General features: G+C 34.7%; 1 protein-coding gene across 2 annotated transcripts; it reads right to left on the bottom strand.

Moving 5' to 3' along the window:
• Positions 1–1,246: 1,246 nt before the first annotated feature.
• Positions 1,247–19,210, bottom strand: si:dkey-45k15.1 (exocyst complex component 3-like protein 4). 2 transcript variants are annotated; one of them, XM_056470912.1, is made up of 13 exons: positions 19,124–19,210; positions 16,707–16,847; positions 15,998–16,613; positions 13,997–14,096; positions 13,797–13,922; positions 12,528–12,628; positions 12,342–12,455; positions 9,834–9,957; positions 6,533–6,655; positions 6,308–6,460; positions 6,100–6,221; positions 5,845–5,995; positions 1,247–2,450 (listed from the first exon to the last, which is right to left on the bottom strand). In XM_056470912.1, the coding sequence occupies exons 1-13, from the start codon at positions 19,146–19,148 to the stop codon at positions 2,448–2,450; spliced, it is 1,899 nt and encodes a 632-aa protein (XP_056326887.1). In that variant the 5' UTR covers positions 19,149–19,210; the 3' UTR covers positions 1,247–2,447. The 2 variants fall into 2 exon arrangements, with proteins under 2 accessions (XP_056326887.1, XP_056326888.1); XM_056470913.1 differs by having other exon boundaries at positions 16,707–16,842; positions 19,124–19,198.
• Between the last annotated feature and the right edge of the window lie 68 nt (positions 19,211–19,278).

Below are 19,278 nucleotides of genomic sequence, written 5' to 3'. Positions count from 1 at the left end.
CTAGTACTTGTTTGAAATGTTACTAGTAGAAATCTTTATTTCCCTAGAAAAATGTTTTAATTGAACTTTACTCTTCCATTTGGACTAGTCATAACATAAGACGAGTAAAAAAGCAGAACTGACTAGCAAAATAAGAATTGTTACTAGTAATAGTTATAAAAGATACTAGTGTCTAATAAATAAATAAATAAATACTAGTTCTGATGAATAACTACTAGTATATATTTAATAGTATCTCATAAATAAGTGCTAGTTCCTATTTAATAGATACTAGTATCTAATAAATAAGTACTAGTATCTAATATATAAGTACTAGTACCCAATTAAAACCTACTAGTACAGTACATAAAAAAGATGTACTAGTCCCAGCTGGAATACATTCTAGTTAAAACGGAATAGTTGATATCTCAGTGACAGATCCTACTGAAATCAAAGGGGAAAAAATGTAATTAATAAATAAATTATTTTACAGAATAGTTACAAGTTACTAATAAAATAAGTACTAGTATCTAATAAATAAGAACTAGGATTTATTTAATAAGCACTAGTATTCAATGAATAAGTACTACCTAGTAAATAAAAACTAGTATTTAATAAATAAGTACTAGTATCTACTACATAAGTCCTAGTATCTAATATATAAGTACTAGTACCTAATAATTAACTACTAGTACATAAAAATATGTACTATTATCTAATGAAAACACACTAGTATCTAATGAATAATACTACTATCTAAAGAATAGGCACTCGTATCTAATGATTACACACTAGAAGAGTATCTAATGAATTCATTCATTCTTTTTTCGGCTTAGTCCCCTTATTAATCCGGGGTCGCCACAGTGGAATGTACCACCAATTTATTCAGCACATGTTTTACGCAACGGATGCCCTTCCAGCTGCAACCCATCTCTGGGAAACATCCATACACACTCATTCACTATGGACAATTTAGCCTACCCAATTCACCTGTACCGCATGTCTTTGAACTGTGGGGGAAACCGGAACACCCGGAGGAAACTCCGGGACAGCATCACCTATTGCGCCACCACATCTAGTATCTAATGAATAAGCCTTAATATCTAATGAATAGGCACTAGTTTCTAATGAATACGCACTTATAGCTAATGAAAAGGCACTAGTACCTAATGAATACGCACTAGTACAGTATCTAATGAATAACTACTAATAGCTAATTAATAGGCACTAGTATCTAATGAATAAGTTAATGGAAAATATACTAGCATCTAAAAAATATGCACATGAAAATAGATACTAGAAAGGTTTATTGAATAAATGTCAAAACGGCTTGCCATAAGAGTCCATTAAGAGTATCTCTCTCTCTCTCTCTCTCTCTCTCTCTCTCTCTCTCTCTCTCTCTCTCTCTCTCTCTCTCTCTCTCTCTCTCTCTACATGATTGGTCAATGGAAAAGGAAATCTCATGTTGATAGCTTAATGTCTCCCTCTATTGGCAAGTATAAGCACTAGCACCCAAAACATACACAATTTGGCTGCACGTGTAAACTGACAATGTTATTTTGCTCAGAAATCACATTAATTAATATTCATTGCACACTAAAACATTACATTAGGTTTTATTTTTTATAAACATAAGTTAACTACACTTTAAAAAATGCTGCATTATTTCAACCCAATTTTGGGTGTAATAAATTCAATTTATAGTACCCAATTTAACCCAATGTTTGGGTTTGTCCATATTTTAGCCAATTTAAGTTTAAATAACCCATAATTTCTTAGCGTGTATATTACTAATAAAAATGAATAGTACTTTTACAGCAATAATATTAGTTAATATTATATTCACCATTTCCTACACTGTTATTAAAATCTAGAATTGTGTTTATTTTAATGCATGGCAAACTAACATGAACAACTACATTTTTACTAATGGTTAAATTATACATGCTATAAAAATAAACTGCTCACTTTTAGTTCATTTTGCTACTTGTATGTAATGTAATTACGCAATGTATTTTATTAGAATTCATTAGGATTATTGCACAAAAACAAATTAAGTTAACGGAGTAAGTTTATCTCGTGTAGTTCCCTGATTCACATTTAGGTATACCTGAGCTAAATGAATAGTTACACTGTATCAAGGAAAGCTAAAAATAAAGTATAATTCACATTAACCACATACGCATATGACACACTATCAAAAAGTAAAACTCTCAGAAGAACCTTTAAGAAGCTACACAATCACATTCCTACTATCAATTCCAAACATTCAAACAATGACAGAATGGTTGCATTAGAGAGACATTTGAGAAAAACATGTCATTGAGTTTTTCAGGTCACTGTATAACAGTTGCAAAAATTAATCCAAGATGATTAAGCCCTACTCCAAATATTGCCTTTTGCCTTCTTCTTTATGAGCTTTAGTATTTTAAATCTAATATCTCCTGAAGCAGCAACTGGCCAAAATCTCACTGAAAAACACAACATAAAAAGTGATTCTTCATTAGCTTACAGTGAATGCATCGAAGTGTGTATGTACAGTGCATCCGGAAAGTATTCATAGCGCTTCACTTTTTCCACATTTGGTTGTTACAGCCTTATTCAAAAATGGATTAAATTCATTTATTTCCTCAAAATTCTGTGAAAAAAAGAGTTTTTAAAATTGTTGCAAATTTATTAAAAATGAAATATCTGAAAATCACATGTACATAAGTATTCACAGCCTTTGCTCAATACTTTGTTGATGCACCTTTGGCAGCAATTACAGCCTCAAGTCTTTTTGAATGTGATGCCACAAGCTTGGCACACCTGTCTTTGGGAATTTTTGCCCATTTCTCTTTGCAGTACCTCTCAAGTTCTATCAGGTTGGATGGGAAGCAACGGTGTACAGCCATTTTCAGATCTCTCCAGTGATGTTCAATAGGATTTAGGTCTGGGCTCTGGCTGGGCCACTCAAGGACATTCACCGAGTTGTTGTGAAGCCACTCCAATGAAAGTGTGGCGGTGTGCTTTGGGTCATTGTTCTGCTGGAAGATGAACCGTCACCCCAGTCTGAGGTCAAGAGCGCTCTGAAGCAGGTTTTCATTCAGGATGTCTCTGTACATTGCTGCATTCACCTTCCCTCTATCCTGACTAGTCTTCCAGTACCTGCTGCTGAAAAACATCCCCACAGCATGATGCTGCCATCACCACGCTTCACTGTAGGATGGTATTAGCCTGGTGATGAGCAGTGCCAGGTTTTCTCCAAATGTAACGCCTGGGACTCAATTCAATTTTAGTCTCATCAGACTAGAGAATTTTGTTTCTTATGGTCTGAGAGTCCTTCAGATGCCTTTTGGCAAATTCCAGGCGGGGAGTAGCTTCTGTCTGGCCACTCTACCATACAGGCCTGATTGGTGGATTGCTGTATAGACGGTTGTCCTTCTGTAAGGTTCTTCTCTCTCCACAGAAGAACACTGGAGCTCAGACAGAGTGACCATCAGGTTATTGATCACCTACCTGACTAAGGCCCTTCTTCTTCGATCACTCAGCATAAATTTTTCTGAAACCTTCCCCAGCCTTGTGCCTCATGACAATCCTGTCTCTGAGGTTTACAGACAATTCCTTTGTCTTCATGCTTGGTTTGTGCTTTGACATGCACTGTCAACCCTGCGACCTTATATAGACAGGTGTATGCCTTTTCAAATCATGTCCAATCAACTGAATTTACCACAGGTGAACTTCATTTAAGCTGCTGAAACATCTCAAGAATGATCAGTGGAAACAGAATGTACCTGAGCTCAATGTAGAGTTTTAAAGCAAAGGCTGTGAATCCTTATGTATGTGATTTTTCAGGTTTTTTATTTTAGATAATTTTTTCACATTGTCATTATGGGGTATTGTGTGTAGAATTTTGGGGAAATAAATACATTTAATCCATTTTGGAATAAGGCAAATGTGGGAAAAAGTAAAGCGCTTTAAATACTTTCCAGATGCACTGTATATAAAATTTAAATAAAAAATTATTCACCCTCATGAATTTTTTCAAGTGCTGTTTAACAGACAGTTATAGTTATATCAAGTTATTTTACCAGATACTAATATTTAGCTCAAATTGTAATAAATGTAACTAGGCAGGATAGGTTAATTTGGCAAGTTATTGGACAACATTGGTTTGTTCTGCATGTACACAGGGGATAGACAATGAAACTAAAACACTGGCAAGTTAGTGTTGGAGGTTTCATTGCTACCAGTCTGGTAGCCAATCTACATTAATTGCACATTCCACCAGTGAAGCTGCGGTCACACTGAGCTTTTCCTCCCATAGACTTCCATTCATACGCACTCGAATGCGTCAGACCGGAAACGCAGGGTCATGCGTTAAGTTTCGCACTTCACTGCGGTGCAAAGTTCAAGCTTGGTGAACTCTGACCTGCGAAACCGCATCACTTGACTGTGTGAGACCAATTTAAGGATTAAAACACGACCTCTCTGGACAGAAATTTAAAATATTGAGCAATCGTTGGCTTTTTTAAATGTCTAATTATCGTGTTTAATCCCACCCCTTTTCGCAGCGCCAAACGACAGAACTTCGCACACACAAAGGCCAGTGTGACTGTAGCTGAAGAGCAGAGTGAGATGGTTTAATTAGGAGAGTAATAGGACAGTTTTTATTAATATATTGCAATGTGCACACATTTATGGGTGACCAAGACAGCAAATCTTTGTGATGTATCATGAGCTGCAGTACTCAGGGTATTGTCAGCATACCACCAAGAAGGATGAATCACATCCAACAGGAGTAACCATGGACGCATGAGGAAGCTGTCTGAAAGGGGTGTTTGGGTACTAACCCAGATTGTATCCATTCATTCATTCATTCATTTTCTTTTCGGCTTAGTCCCTTTATTAATCCAGGGACGCCACAGCGGAATGAACCTCAGATTGTATCCAAAAAACATAAAACCACAGCTGCCCGACTCACTGCAGAATTAAACTCTCCTGTTTCCACTAATACTGTTTGTTGGGCCACAGGGTCAATGTGCATCACCGGGCTGCTATAGCTAAACCTTTAGTCACTTGTGCCAGTGCCAATGGTCGGTTTCAATGGTGCCAGCAGTGAAAATCTTTGGCTGTGGACATGCATTGTTCTCTGATGACCCACCTTCACTGTTTTTCCCACATACGGGAGAGTTATGGTGTAGAGAAATCCCCCAAAAGACTGCTGCATGCTCAGAGTGAAGCATGGGGTGAATCAGTGATGATTTGGGCTGCAATATCATGGAATTCCCTAAGCCCAATACTAGTGTCAGATGGGCGCATCACTGGCAAGCACTACCAAACCATTCTGGAGAAAAATGTGCACCCAATGGTTCAAACATTGTATCCCGAAGGCAGTGTCGTGTATCAGGATGATAATGCACCAATACATGGCCTGCACAGTCCAGATATAAATATTATTGAGCTACCTTGGGGTGTTTTGGAGGAGCTACACTACTGTGCAAAAAGAATGTCTCAAAATCCTTCTGACCACTGTGCAGGACTGCATATCTGTCATTCCCTGGACGAATTGATGCTGTACTGGCTGCAAAAGGAGGCCCTACACCATACTAATGAATTATTGTGGTCTAAAACCAGGCTTTTCAGTTTCATTGTCCAACCCCTGTATATATATATATATATATATATATATATATATATATATATATATATATATATATATATATATATATATATATATATATATATATATATATATATATATATACTTTTTTTTTCTTAAGGGGGCTAATAATAATGACCTTGTAAACTTTTATAAAAAACTATTATATAAAATTATCGACTATTATCTAAGAGTTAAGGTCACATATATAAAACAGTAATTACCTCAATGTCAGAAAAGAAGAAGTGTCCATGATGTGGATCCCCAACTTCCCGTTTAAGCATGGTAAACTGATTAAGAACACTTTCATTCCCAAAGATCAAACCACCAAAGGTACTGCCTCTGAAGTAAAGGACAGCCAACAGATGCTTCTTGCTAGAAACAAAAAGTTAAATATATCACATTACAGTTATTTTATAGTTACTCATAAATGAACTTTTTTACAATAGCAACATACTTCAAGTTATCATAACACGTACCTGATGTCTGGGTAATCATTAACTAACGGAGTCAACAGCTCTTTGATATTTTTGTCATTTTCCATTCTAATAATGTTGCTAAGGTAATCCCCCAGTGGGTAAAGCCAATCTAAAGATGATTCCTGAACACAGAAGAATATGTTTTAGTGCATAACTTTGATAAACTGAGCTGTGTTGTATTGTTATTTGATGTTAGACTGTATCTTACCATTTCCTGAAACAGTTTCTTGAGTTTATTCCATTGAACTCTGATTTTTATGGCAGCCTCTTCGTTTTTGGTTTTTTTGCACGAATATTTTTTCTTCATCAGCTCGGAGATGTATTCTCTGGCTACGTAATAGTGGATATCATTCGCAAAAACCTGCAAAAACAGACATTGTGTTAAACACAGCAGCTGTTAGAGAATTTTCTAAAAAGATGGAAATGAACTCACTTGTGCTGCAGGAGCTCTCATGGTTTTGCAGAGCCCAGAGAAACTGTCTATTCTGGATACCACTTCATTAAAATCTTCATCTGTTTTCAGCCATTTTTTGGTCATCATTACATCCATGAAAGGCTTTAGGACAAAATGGTTTTGTACAGTAGTTAGGTAGATTCGAAGTGTTAGATATACTAAAAGACTTGCATCAGAGCAAACTCTCTTTAGGCATTAAATCAAATAAACACTGGTCAAAGACAAAATAATAAATCTCATGGATCCATTACTGAGTAATTCACTATATTTATAATAATTAATGGGCTCTAAATGAAAATCGTCAATTTTAGAGCCATATTACAGACGATGACAATGTTAAGTTTTTATTTTTTGTGATTGGTAGATCATTTAAAAAAAAAAGGTTTTAAGCCAAGTACTGTACCAACACTTTCAAAATATGTCACTGGGGCGGTACATTTTTAAAAAGTACACCCCTGTAACAAACTGGTGGGCTTTAAGTTGCAGTATGTAAATTTGACAACAAGTGGTTGAACTAGGTTTTGCACTCCTGGATTAAAACAAACGTAAGCGCAGGTTGCCAGATGCAAAAAATAAACGTTGTCCCGAGCCAAATTTTACATACTGTACATCACACAGATATATATATATATATATATATATATATATATATATACACATATACATACATATATATACACACATATGTGTGTGTGTGTATATATATATATATATATATATATATATATATATATATATATATATATATATATATATATATATATATATATATATATATATATATATATATATATATATATACACACATATGTGAGCCAAATTTTACATACTGTACATCACACAGATATATATATATATATATATATATATATATATATATATATATATATATATATATATATATATATATATATATATATATATATATATATATATATATATATATATATACACATATACATACATATATATACACACATATGTATATATATCTGCTTTGTACACATTAAATTGTGGGTCATTTTGTGCACACTTTTTCTCAAGAGGAGAAACACTGAAATCAACCCTAAATGAGCTGCAGATTCCAAAAAAAAAAAAAAAGTATTTAAGAACACATCTAAAGGCATGTGGCATCTGCCTTTACATGCACATGAACTTAAATGACATTCCAATCTGAATCAGTAGGGTTTAATATAGAGTTCGCCCAGCAGCTATGACAACTTCAACTCTTCTGGGAAGGCTTTCCCCAAGATTTAGGAGTGTTTTGGGGAATTTTGACCATTCTTCTAAAAGGGTATTTGTAAGGTTAGACACTGATGTTGGATGAGAAGATTTGATTCGCAGTCTCCAGTTCAGTTCAGTCAGGTTGATGTCAGGATTCTGTGTCAATATTTTGTGTCAAGGCTATTGCCGCAACAGGAACTTGCTCAGCCCTGGCAATGTTCATGGAGTAGCATTTAGTATTATTTAAGTGATAGAATGCGATTTAACATCAGGTAATAACACGTAATAAACTCCATAATAACATGAGTCTCAATCTGAAGTTCATCCCGCTGTATTAGTAAAACCATTTAAAAAATTTGTTTGCTGTTAATCTCAACAGTAGATGAACTGCCCTTTGTACTGTAATATGCTTCTATGAGCAGCTTTGAAGGTCTTGTCTGTAAGGTACATTACTCCTCCTGCCCATCAGAGGGTGCTCCTCTTACTAATTCCATATTAGTACACTATTCCATACTAATTCCATATAACACGGGTTTGAGTCCCAGCTGGGTCAGTTGGCATAACTGTGAGGAGTTTGCATGTTCTCCGTTGCATGTTGCATGTTGCATGTTTGCGTGGGTTTCCTCTGGGTGCTCCGATTTCCCTCACAGTCCAAAGACATGTACTTTAGGTGAACTGATTAAACTAAATTGTCTGTAGTGTATGTATGTGAATGAGTGTGTATGGATGTTTCCCAGTATGGGTTGCTGCTGGAAGGGCATCCACTCTTTAAAATATATGCTAGGTAAGTTGGCGGTTCATTCCACTGTGGCGACCCCTGATGAATAAAGAGATTAAGCCGAAGAAAATGAATGAATGAAGCTATCAATTTGCTGTTTTTAACAGCTCTTCTAAAGTTTTAGCCCCCTACAAAAAAAAAACCCTGGTGCAGTCTTGTTGGAAATAAAGGGTCATCCCCAAACTGTTCCCACAATGTTGGTCCCACAAAAAATATCTTAGTATATTGAAGAATTAAAAGAAGAAGTTTCTTTCACTGGAGCTAAGGCATCAGGCCCAACTCCTGCAAAACAATCCAACACCATAATCACCCCTCTACAAAACTTTACACTTGGCACAATTCAGTCAGACAAGTACAGTTCTCCTGGAAATAAGCAAACCCTGATTCATCTATCAGATTACAAGAGAAGCGTGATTGGTCAGTCTAGAGCAGTGTTTCCCAACCCTTTTCCTGGAGGTACACCAACAGTACATATTTTGGATGTCTCCCTTACCTGACTAATTAACTTCAGGTTTTGGAGTCTCTTCTTATGTTCTAATTAGGTGATTCAGGTGTGTTTGATTAGGGAGACATTGAAAATGTGTACTGTTGGTGTGCCTTCAGGAACAGGGTTGGGAAACACTGGTCTAGAGAACACGTCTCCACTGAACTAGACTCCAGTGTTACAACTGTACATAACAGTTACCAACCAATCTCTGAATTAAATCAACAAACAAAATATAATGATGATGCAATTAAGTAATATTTGGTACCAGAAATATTCGATCCTTTCTAAAAAAAATTGTGGATTACTTAGAAAACAATAGTTCATGACATTTATTAATTTATTGCTTTCTTCTTTATTTATGAATGTCTTTCACCAGAAAAAAAATCAACATAAATATCAAAAAGGTCAATCAGGGGCACTAAACGACCATTGTAAGAATTTTCCTAAAAGGGGAGAGTATTGAAATTAATCGTGCATGGTGTTTTATAAAGGTTTGTGGCTGTCAGATTACTGGTTTTTCTGGTTTTTGTCTAAACTCTACACTCAACGTGAGCAAAATGATCTGAGGAAGCAGTGTTGCAGACAAATACATGTAGTAGAGAATTATGTTGACTCATCTTCCTTCATTTTAAATGCCAGACAATAATGTTATCTGAACATATAACAGTAATAAGAAACATTTTAGCCCAAATCTGTCAAATCTGACCCTAAATATACAAAGGTAATATATACAGTAGCATGCTCATGACTTATGTAGAATTTTAGATTATAATGAACATAAGATGACCCACCTTGACGTCTGTTTGGAAATGTTTAATGAGGGTCTGGCTAAGTCTTTGAGTCAATTGATCCACTTGTTCGTTTAGAGTCTCCACCTGAGCAGAACAGCTCTCTTTGTAACACTGCACATGTTCTCTGTAACAACACAGTAACATAAAAACAAAAACATTTAAACAAACATATCTCACAAATGACATTCAGACAGGAAGAAGAGTTTCAGTTCATTTAAATGGAAACAGTTCATTTAAAGGAGATCTAAAATCAATTTTATAAGGAGTTTAAACACAGTTGTGTGGCAACAGTCTGAATGTAACCAGCCTCTGTTGGTAAAAATAAATTAATCTGATATTTTATAATCACGCTTCATAAAAAGAGTCTGGAGAAACATTTTGATAGACATTCGGCCTTTGTACGTGTCATCAGAGGGGGAAAGCCCCACCCATTAGTGACAATCTCTCCCTCATTAGCATGGGACGTTAGTCTTGCTTTTGAATCTGCCACTATGCTGATACATAGGCATTTGTAGCTCTGCCCCTTTTCTCGTTTTAATTTAAAGTGACAGTCACTAAAATTGCATAATTTGGATCAAAGTCTAAGAGGGCCAGTTATATGTGGGATATTTTGAGCTGAATCTTTACATACACAGTCTTGGGACATCGGAGAGTTATTTTACATCATGTAAAAAGGGGCATCATAGGGCCCCTTTAAAACGCAGAAGTTTGTTACTGTCAAAGTTACTTGACCAATAAAGAATATTGCTGAACGCACATTTGTAATTTAGTTCCAACTGTAAAGTATGTTTAAATTTGATACATTTTACACACTTTATTTGGACAGCAAATAGCATAAAGGAAAAGGCTGTAAGTGCACTTAAGTTCTTAGCAATTGTTTTTATTTTTTATTCTTGTAAGAAGTACAGTTATTTTGATCTAACATGCTAAATCCCATGTAAAGCACTGCACTTGGTTAAAAAAAAAAAAAACTATTTGGGTCAACATCTGATGATTATACAAAGCCAGTGCTGCAATTCTGTGTGGTTTACGAGATGTTAGGCTGAAGTCGTAGAATGAAATTAAATTTAGCTCATAATCAAAGAGCAGCCTTTATTTATAAGAACCTACAAAGTCTGGCCAATAATTTTGTTTCTGATCTAAAATAGTCCTCTGTCCATGAGCCTGTCCTGGAATATATATATATATATATATATATATATATATATATATATATATATATATATATATATATATATATATATATATATATATATATATATATATATATATATATATGTATATATATGTGTGTGTGTATATATGTGTGTGGGTGTGTATATATATATATATATATATATATATGTGTGTGTGTGTGTGTGTGTGTGTGTGTGTGTGTGTGTGTGTATGTGTATATCCTTTGCACAACAACAAATAAATATCACAAAACAACTTCACAATGGTGGCACAGTGGCTCAGTGGTTAGTCCTGGCTGGGCCAGTTGGCCTTTCTGTGTGGAGTTTGTGTAATGGAGTGTGCAGGTAAACCTCACTCCTCTGACCTCTTAAAGGTGCTCTTGCGACCTTGAGGTGCTCTAGAGGTTGCCGGTTCGATTCCAGCTCAGAGTTGATTGGTAGAGGACTGGCGGGGTTACATTGGTGCCATGACAAGGATGGGAGTGAGGTTTAGGGGGCTAAGTAAGTGTAACGGAGGCCAGCCAGTGAAGTGCTATGCAGGTAAAACTCACTCCTCTGACCTCTAAAATGTGCTCTAGCGACGTACGCCATGGTCGACGGAGGCCATGGTCTTTAGCCTTCTTGGTAGAGCAACCGACTCCCAGGCAGTAGGTCGCCGGAAAAATGTTCTGCCCATATTCGTGTGGGTTTCCTCCGGGTGCTCCGGTTTCCCCTACAGTCCCAAGACATGTGCTATAGGTGAATTGGATGAACTAAATTGGCCAGTGTGTGTATCTGTGAGAGTGTAAGGGTGTTTCCTAGTACTGGGTTGTGGCTGGAAGGCCATCCGATGCGTAAAACATGCTGGAATAGTTGTCAGTTCATTCCGCTGTGGTGACCCCTGATAAAATGAATGAATGAATAAACTTCACAATGTCTATGATTTGTAATCAAAAATCTTTATGCTCAATAATCCAAATAATCTACCTTCAAGTGGATTTGTCTGAAATGTGCAAACAAACATACCCGGAGAAACGTAATTTACCTTTGACAAAAATGTAGTTGAGGCATGTACTTTCAGTGAGTCTGGGTTGCAATATTTAAATTGAAACTAAGTATATATTGGTATATTGTTCATTTTCATAAATACATAATTAACAATAACTAATGAAACTTTATTTTTAAAGTATTTATGAAATTATATAAAAACATTATATAAAAAATTATATTAAAAAAGCATTAAGATGAAAATAACATGACATTCACCTTGAACTTGAGTATATCCTTGTGAAGAATATTATTTCTGTATTAAGTACTCTTATCAAAGGCAACATTCGCTTCATGATGGACTTACTTAAGCGAGTTAAAACTGTTGATGTAGGTGATGTGATACTGTATCCACAGACAGATATCCAGCAGGTCAGAGGTCAACAGAAAGCATGTGCTCTGTGAAAAGACTTGTTCGAGCCTAAAAGACAATAAAAGAAAAACAGTCAAGAAAAGATGCAAAAAAAGATACCAATTTAGTCTGTTATATTACCTTTCCAGAAATGGATTTAGCTCGTCTAAACAGACATGTATGAATAATTTTCCCAGATCCTCATCGATCTCCTTAAGATTCCCGACATAGCTCGTTATCAGCTAATAAGACAAATTAAGAAATTTAGTTATGACAAAGACTATTTGAAGAAGAATCCAGAAACTGTGTTTGGAAATCAAAATAACACTGAAGTCGTAATTCACCTACTTTTATATAAATTTTCAAGATTGGTTAGCTAATTCATTAAGGACATAACATGGAAAACCACATAGTACATTCATTCATTCATTTTCTTTTCAGCTTAGTCCCTTTATTAATCCGAGGTCGCCACAGTGGAATGAACCGCCAACTTATCCAGCACATGTTTTACGCAGCGGATGCCCTTCAAGCCGCAACCCATCTCTGAGAAACACCCATACACTCTCACTCACACTCATACACTACGGACAATTTAGTCTTCCCGCATGTCTTTGGACTGTGGGGGAAACCGAAGCACCCGGAGGAAACCCACGCGAACGCAGAGAGAACATGCAAACACAGAAACGCCAACTGACCCAACCGAGGCTTGAACCAGCGACCATCTTGCTGTGAGGCGACAGCACTACCTACTGCGCCACTGCATCACCCACATAGTACAGTAACCAGTTCTACTACAAAATTGTGTGTGATTAATACAATTAATTCATATAAATATATTACTATTTCCCTGAAAAGTTCTTTTGGAAACCAAAAATGTTTTTCTGCAAAAATAAAATAAAATAAAATAAAATAAAATAAAATAAAATAAAATAAAATAAAATAAAATAAAATAAAATAAAATAATAAAAAAAAAAAAAATAAAATAATAATAAAAAAAAATAATAATAATAAAAAATAATAATAATGAAAAAAAAAAAATAATAAAATAAAAATAATAATAATAATAAAAAATAAAATAAAATAAAATAAAATAAAATAAAATAAAATTAAATTAAATTAAAAAATGATAATAATAATAATAAAATAATAATAATAAAAAATAAAATAAAATAAAATAAAATTATAAAAAATAGTAATAATAATAAAAAATAAAAAAAAAATAAATTAAATAAACTTTCCCAGTGATGGGTTGCAGCTGGAAGGGCATCCACTGTGTAAAACATGTGCTGGATAAGTTGGCGGTTCATTCCTCTGTGACGACCACAGATTAATAAAGGAACTAAGCCGAAAAGAAAATAAATGAATGAAAATAAAATAAACGTTTGATCATTAGAGCAAGTGAAGGTTCACCTGACAGATATTCATGTGGATGTTTGAAGTGAGGAATCCATCATCTGCTTTATCAGGAATTTTCTTCATTTTCCACACGTCGTTTTCACATCTGATAATATTCTCCAGTTCAGATTTGAAGTCATCCTAAGATCAAATAAGATATCAGAGTTGTAATCATCACTGATGTGAAGTAATTCTTTGTGGTTGCACTAGCTCACCTTTTGACACTGACAGTAAGAGCTCTTTATTTTATTTAACATGTCTTCCTGTATTATCGGAGCTGCCTTGTCTTCCACATCACAGTGTGCCTTAAACAAGCTACCAAAAAACAAGTGATTATTAAAGGGTTAGTTCATTTTGAAATTACTTTCATACATCTTCAGAACACAAATCATGATATTTTAGATTATATCTGAGAGCTTCATCATCCTCTGTTGACAGCAACGTTCTGAAATGTTCAAAGTCCATAAAAATACCAAAAACATTGTCAAAACATTCATTGTGACTTCAATGGTTCAACTGTGATCAAACAAACCTGTGATCAAAACAATAAATAAAGCGCCTATATCATCCAAATCAGATCAGAGTGCATGTTTATTGCGAACAGTACAGTGTTGCTGACTCTAATGGTAATATACAGTGAGTAATAGTTCAGAATGACCACTACTGCCGCGTATGATGCCGTAGCAAGACAAATTTGTTTTAGGTGTAACATCGGTTTGTGACACTGCCGCCAGGGGGGCACAAAGGGATGGGATGCGAATGGACAGAAATTTTAAGTAGCTGTAAATACCCTGCTACTTAGAATGAAAATGCAATAATGAAACAAAACATTCAAATTGCCGGCAGCTAGCTCTCTGCAACTCTCACATGGTCGGCTACTGAAGCTGAGCAGGGCTGCGCCCGGTTAGCTGCTGGGTGGGAGCCACTTGGGAAAACTGGTTTGCTTCTGGAAGTGGTGTTAGTGAGGCCAGCAGGGGGCACTCAACCTGCGGTCTGTGTGGGTCCTAACGCCCCAGTATTTTGATGGGGACTCTATACTGCTCAGTGAGCGCCGTCTTTCGGATGAGACGTTAAACTGTCTGTGGTTATTAAAAATTCCAGGATGTCCTTTGAAAAAGAGTAGGCGTTTAACCCCTTAATCCTGGCCAAATTTGCCTACTGGCCTCTGTCCATGATGGCCTCCTAACCATCCCCATATTATAATTGGCTTCATCACGGTTTTGTTTTCACCATGCAGCGTGGTGTGTGGTCTGATGCTGCACACTGGTGGTGGATGAGGAGATTCCCCCCAATGTGTAAACCACTTTGAGTATCCCGAAGAGGAAGAATTATTATTATTATTATTTCTTTATAAATCATTATAAATCTAACAAGCTTTATTATCATTGTAACTTGTTAAGTAAAATGAGGAATTATTTTGGAAATCAAAACAAAAGAAATAAAAGACAACTAAAAGGAAATTACCAAACATAAACAAACAAATAAATAAATAAATAAATAAATAAATAAATAAATAAATAAAGGAGTGTTTTAGCCTAAATATAGAAATAATATTTGTACTTGTAATTGTTAAGTTACAGTGTACTTGTTAGGGTTGTCACGGTACTGAAATTTTAAAAACGTCCGCTTCCTGCTAACATTTGAGCGCTACTGAGCCCGTTCCTAAACACAGCTGATTTGCTATTGTGTTCATGTGCTCAACAGAAATTACTGTGATTGACCGCTGTTTACTGAGTGTAATTACAAATACAGGGACACTTGAGTGTTTTAAAGCCACGATTCATCAGCGGATCGCTCGTATCTCAGCTTATAGACAAACCAGCAAATCAACGTGACTTTGAAAAGCTCAACTTTGAAATTGCCAGTAATACTGTAAATTTTACAGCATTTTTTTGCAGTATAGTATTACCCATAGTAAACGCGCACCCTGATCTGAGTGTCATTTTTACATTTTGTTTCCTTTTTTGAACTTTAAACATCTCATGACAATTGCTTTCTATGGAGGATAAGAGAGTCATAGGATTTCATCTAAAATGTATTAATCTGTGTTAAATGAAGATGAAAAAAAGGTCTGACATGAGGGTGAGCATTTAATAACAAAATGACATTTTTTTGTCAACAACCCATTTAAAATTATATATATGTATATATATATATATATATATATATATATATATAAAATACATATATTTGTGTCTTTTTTTTGTAAACCTCACCTGGGGTAGCGCTGAATGGTGAAGTCTAGAAGAACTTTGTAATCCTTCAGCTCTGTCATGTTTTCCAGAAGTTTCTTTAAATGCTCTACTACAGCCTCATGATAGCAGGAAACATATGTCTCAAGAACATTAAAGTCTGGAGGATACAAGCTCAGAAGTTCAGTCTTCACTCTCTCCAGATCATCCACCACAGCTTTACCCACAAGCTCCAGATGCACTTCCAAAGAAAAATCATTCTGTTTGTGGGTGTCCAGGTAAAGTTTCTTCAGCGGATCTCGCACTCCATCTTGCACCGCATCTCTCCATGACTCCCTCCATCCCTGCATCGCTCCTGGCTCTCCCTGTTTCCCCTTTTCTTTTTGGATAATGTGTGCTGCATACTCCAGTAGCTCTTTATTAAAAGAGGGCAGAAAACTAGAACGCACAATGTCAGATATTTTGTTTCTTAGAGTCTCAAATAGAATATTAATATCTTTTTCATTATTGACTAGATTCACAGGAGAAGCTCCTTCTTCCTGGGGTTTCCGTTCACGCTGAAGCTCCAGGCGCATGGCTACCAGGTTCACATAGGCCTCCTTCAGCATGTCATTTTGTATATAATCTCTGATCTCCAAAACTGTTGTTAAAATAAAGTGAGTATGAGTTTAATATTCTATAGGTAAAGGGGGGCATTTATATTATTGTTACCACAGAAAACTGATGGACTTACCTGAGCATGGCCTTAGAGGAATCTCTGTGGTAATTTCTTCCTCTTTACTTATTGATAAAGAATGCTTTCGTGACTGTTTATATTCTTTACGTTTCCTGTCACTTTTTGTAAACAAAGACAATCTGCGAAAGATGGTCTGTGCTGTGCAAACACAGAACATATTTTAACAAACTGTACAATTAAAAACTTCTTCAACACTTCTATCACTATCTCAACAGTTTCATAAACTAACATTAACACTTGTTTTCGATCTCAGAAATCTGCAGCTGCAGTGGAAGAAACAATTATTAGGCCTTTTATTGTGAAATTTAAATTATTTCTCAAATATTTCCTAAGTGCTGTTTACCAGAGATTTTTTTTAACACATTTTTAAACATAATAACTAAAATTAATTCCTTTTGTGTATTGCATAGATGATGTGCAATTTAAAGGCTTTAATTAGTTGGACAACGAACAAATTGGACAACAGTTTTTTATGTTGCCATATATATACATATATAAAGTTAAAGTCAGAATTATTAGCCCTCTGTTTATTTTTTCTCCAATTTCTGTGTAACGGAGAGAAGATGTTTTTCAACACATTTCTAAACCTAATAGTTTAAATAACTCATTTCTAATAACTGATTATTTTATCTTTGCCATGATGACAGTAATTATTATTTGACTAGATATTTTTCAAGACACTTCTTTGCAGCTTAAAGTGACATTTAAAGGCTTGACTAGGTTAACTAGACAGGTTAGGGTAATTAGGCAAGTTATTGTATAATGATGGTTTGTTCTGTAAAATAAAATAGCTTAAAGGGGCTAATCATTTTGACCTTATAATGGTTTTGAGAAAATTAAAAACTGCTTTTATTCTAGCTGAAATAAAACAAATAAGACTTTATCCAGAAGAAAAAATATTATCAGATATATGGTGAAAATTTCCTTGCTCTGCTAAACATAATTTGGGAAATATTTAAAAGAGAAAAAAAAAAAATCAAAAGGCGGCTAATAATTCTGACTTCAACTGTACTGTATGTATATTGAATACATACAGAATTGTTGTATATATATATAAACAACAGTTCTGTCTGGTTCTCGAATCTGATAGCCATAAGATATTAAAGTAATATCAGAACTCTTACATCCTCTACGCCAGGGGTGGGCAAACTCGGTCCTGGTGGGCTGATGTCCTGCATAGTTTAGCTCCTTATTTTAAATTGAAAATGTGTATTTACACAAAAGTAAACTTTTTTTGTAAACTGAAACATTGATTAATAAATGTATTTGATGTTTTATACTTACTTAAAATAAATTGACACATTTTGGATGAAGCAAAATGCCTTTTTACAAAATGATTACAAAATGCAGATTACAAAATGCTCTTGAAGGAACACATTTGACACTGTTAAGGTACAAATTGTCTTGTCACTGTAGTGATACCTTCATGGATCAGATTTGTACCTTTTTTACAAATTTGTATCTGCAGGTTTTAAAAACCAAAGGTACATTTTGGTTTCCCATGGTACAAATCATGGGAATCATAAGGTACAAACTGCAATGGTACAAATTTGTTTCTTTGTCTTAAGGTACAATTCTGTCCCATAAATAGGCACTGCTCCAGTGGTAATGGTTTGTACCTTCTTTAGTACAACATTGTACCATTTTTTTTTCTGAGAGTGTACTATAAAATGTACAAAACAGTATATAACTTTTACAAATGTACAAAACTTGTACCACCGTGTACCTTTTATCTGAGAGTGTATAGTCTGGTAGTGTTTCTGATGTTTCTAGTACATATACATATATATATATATATATATATATATATATATATATATATATATATATATATATATATATATATATATATATATATATATATTATTATTATTATTATTATTATTATTATTATTATTTTATTTTTTAAAGAAGAAACTTTCTAGAACAAAACTATATTTGCTTTGTTAAACATCACTTGGAAAGCATTTTAAAAAAACCTATACAAATTTCAAAGAAGGGCTAATAATTTTGTCTACACCTGTATCATCTCCACATCACACCACATTTCATCACTCAGGCATGTTAAATACTCTACAATCTGTCAACATTTGAGTACTGTATTGTATTTTGTACATGAACATTTATTATAGTTTACACTGTTTTTCAAATTTGTACTGTCGTTGTCCAACCAATTAAAGCCTTTAAATTGCACATCATCTAGGCAATAGATTTCCTATTAAAATAGGGATTTAAAAGATTTGTGAGCGGTGTACTTATATATGCTGAGCACTGTATGTTGGTTTTAGTAAACTACACTTACACTGTACCTGCCATACTCATATATTACAGCAAAACACACCAACACAATAATCTGTTCATGCAAGGCTGTTTACTAATATCCTGTTAAATTTCAATGACTGTGGTTTATTTACCTGAAGAAGTGGGAGATTTGGCCATTGTTAGTCCAATTCTAAATTCCCATTAAATGTTTCGGCAAGTACTTGAGCTAGAATAACAGAATGACAGTAAAATATCGCGCAACATTAGTCCCTCTTATCATGATGATGGTGACTTTAAAACTGGTTAG

This window comes from Danio aesculapii, chromosome 13 (genome assembly GCF_903798145.1).
Source record: "Danio aesculapii chromosome 13, fDanAes4.1, whole genome shotgun sequence".
Classification (NCBI taxonomy): domain Eukaryota; kingdom Metazoa; phylum Chordata; class Actinopteri; order Cypriniformes; family Danionidae; genus Danio; species Danio aesculapii.
Note: the sequence above shows the minus strand (reverse complement) of the source record. Positions and strands in the feature narration are given on the sequence as shown.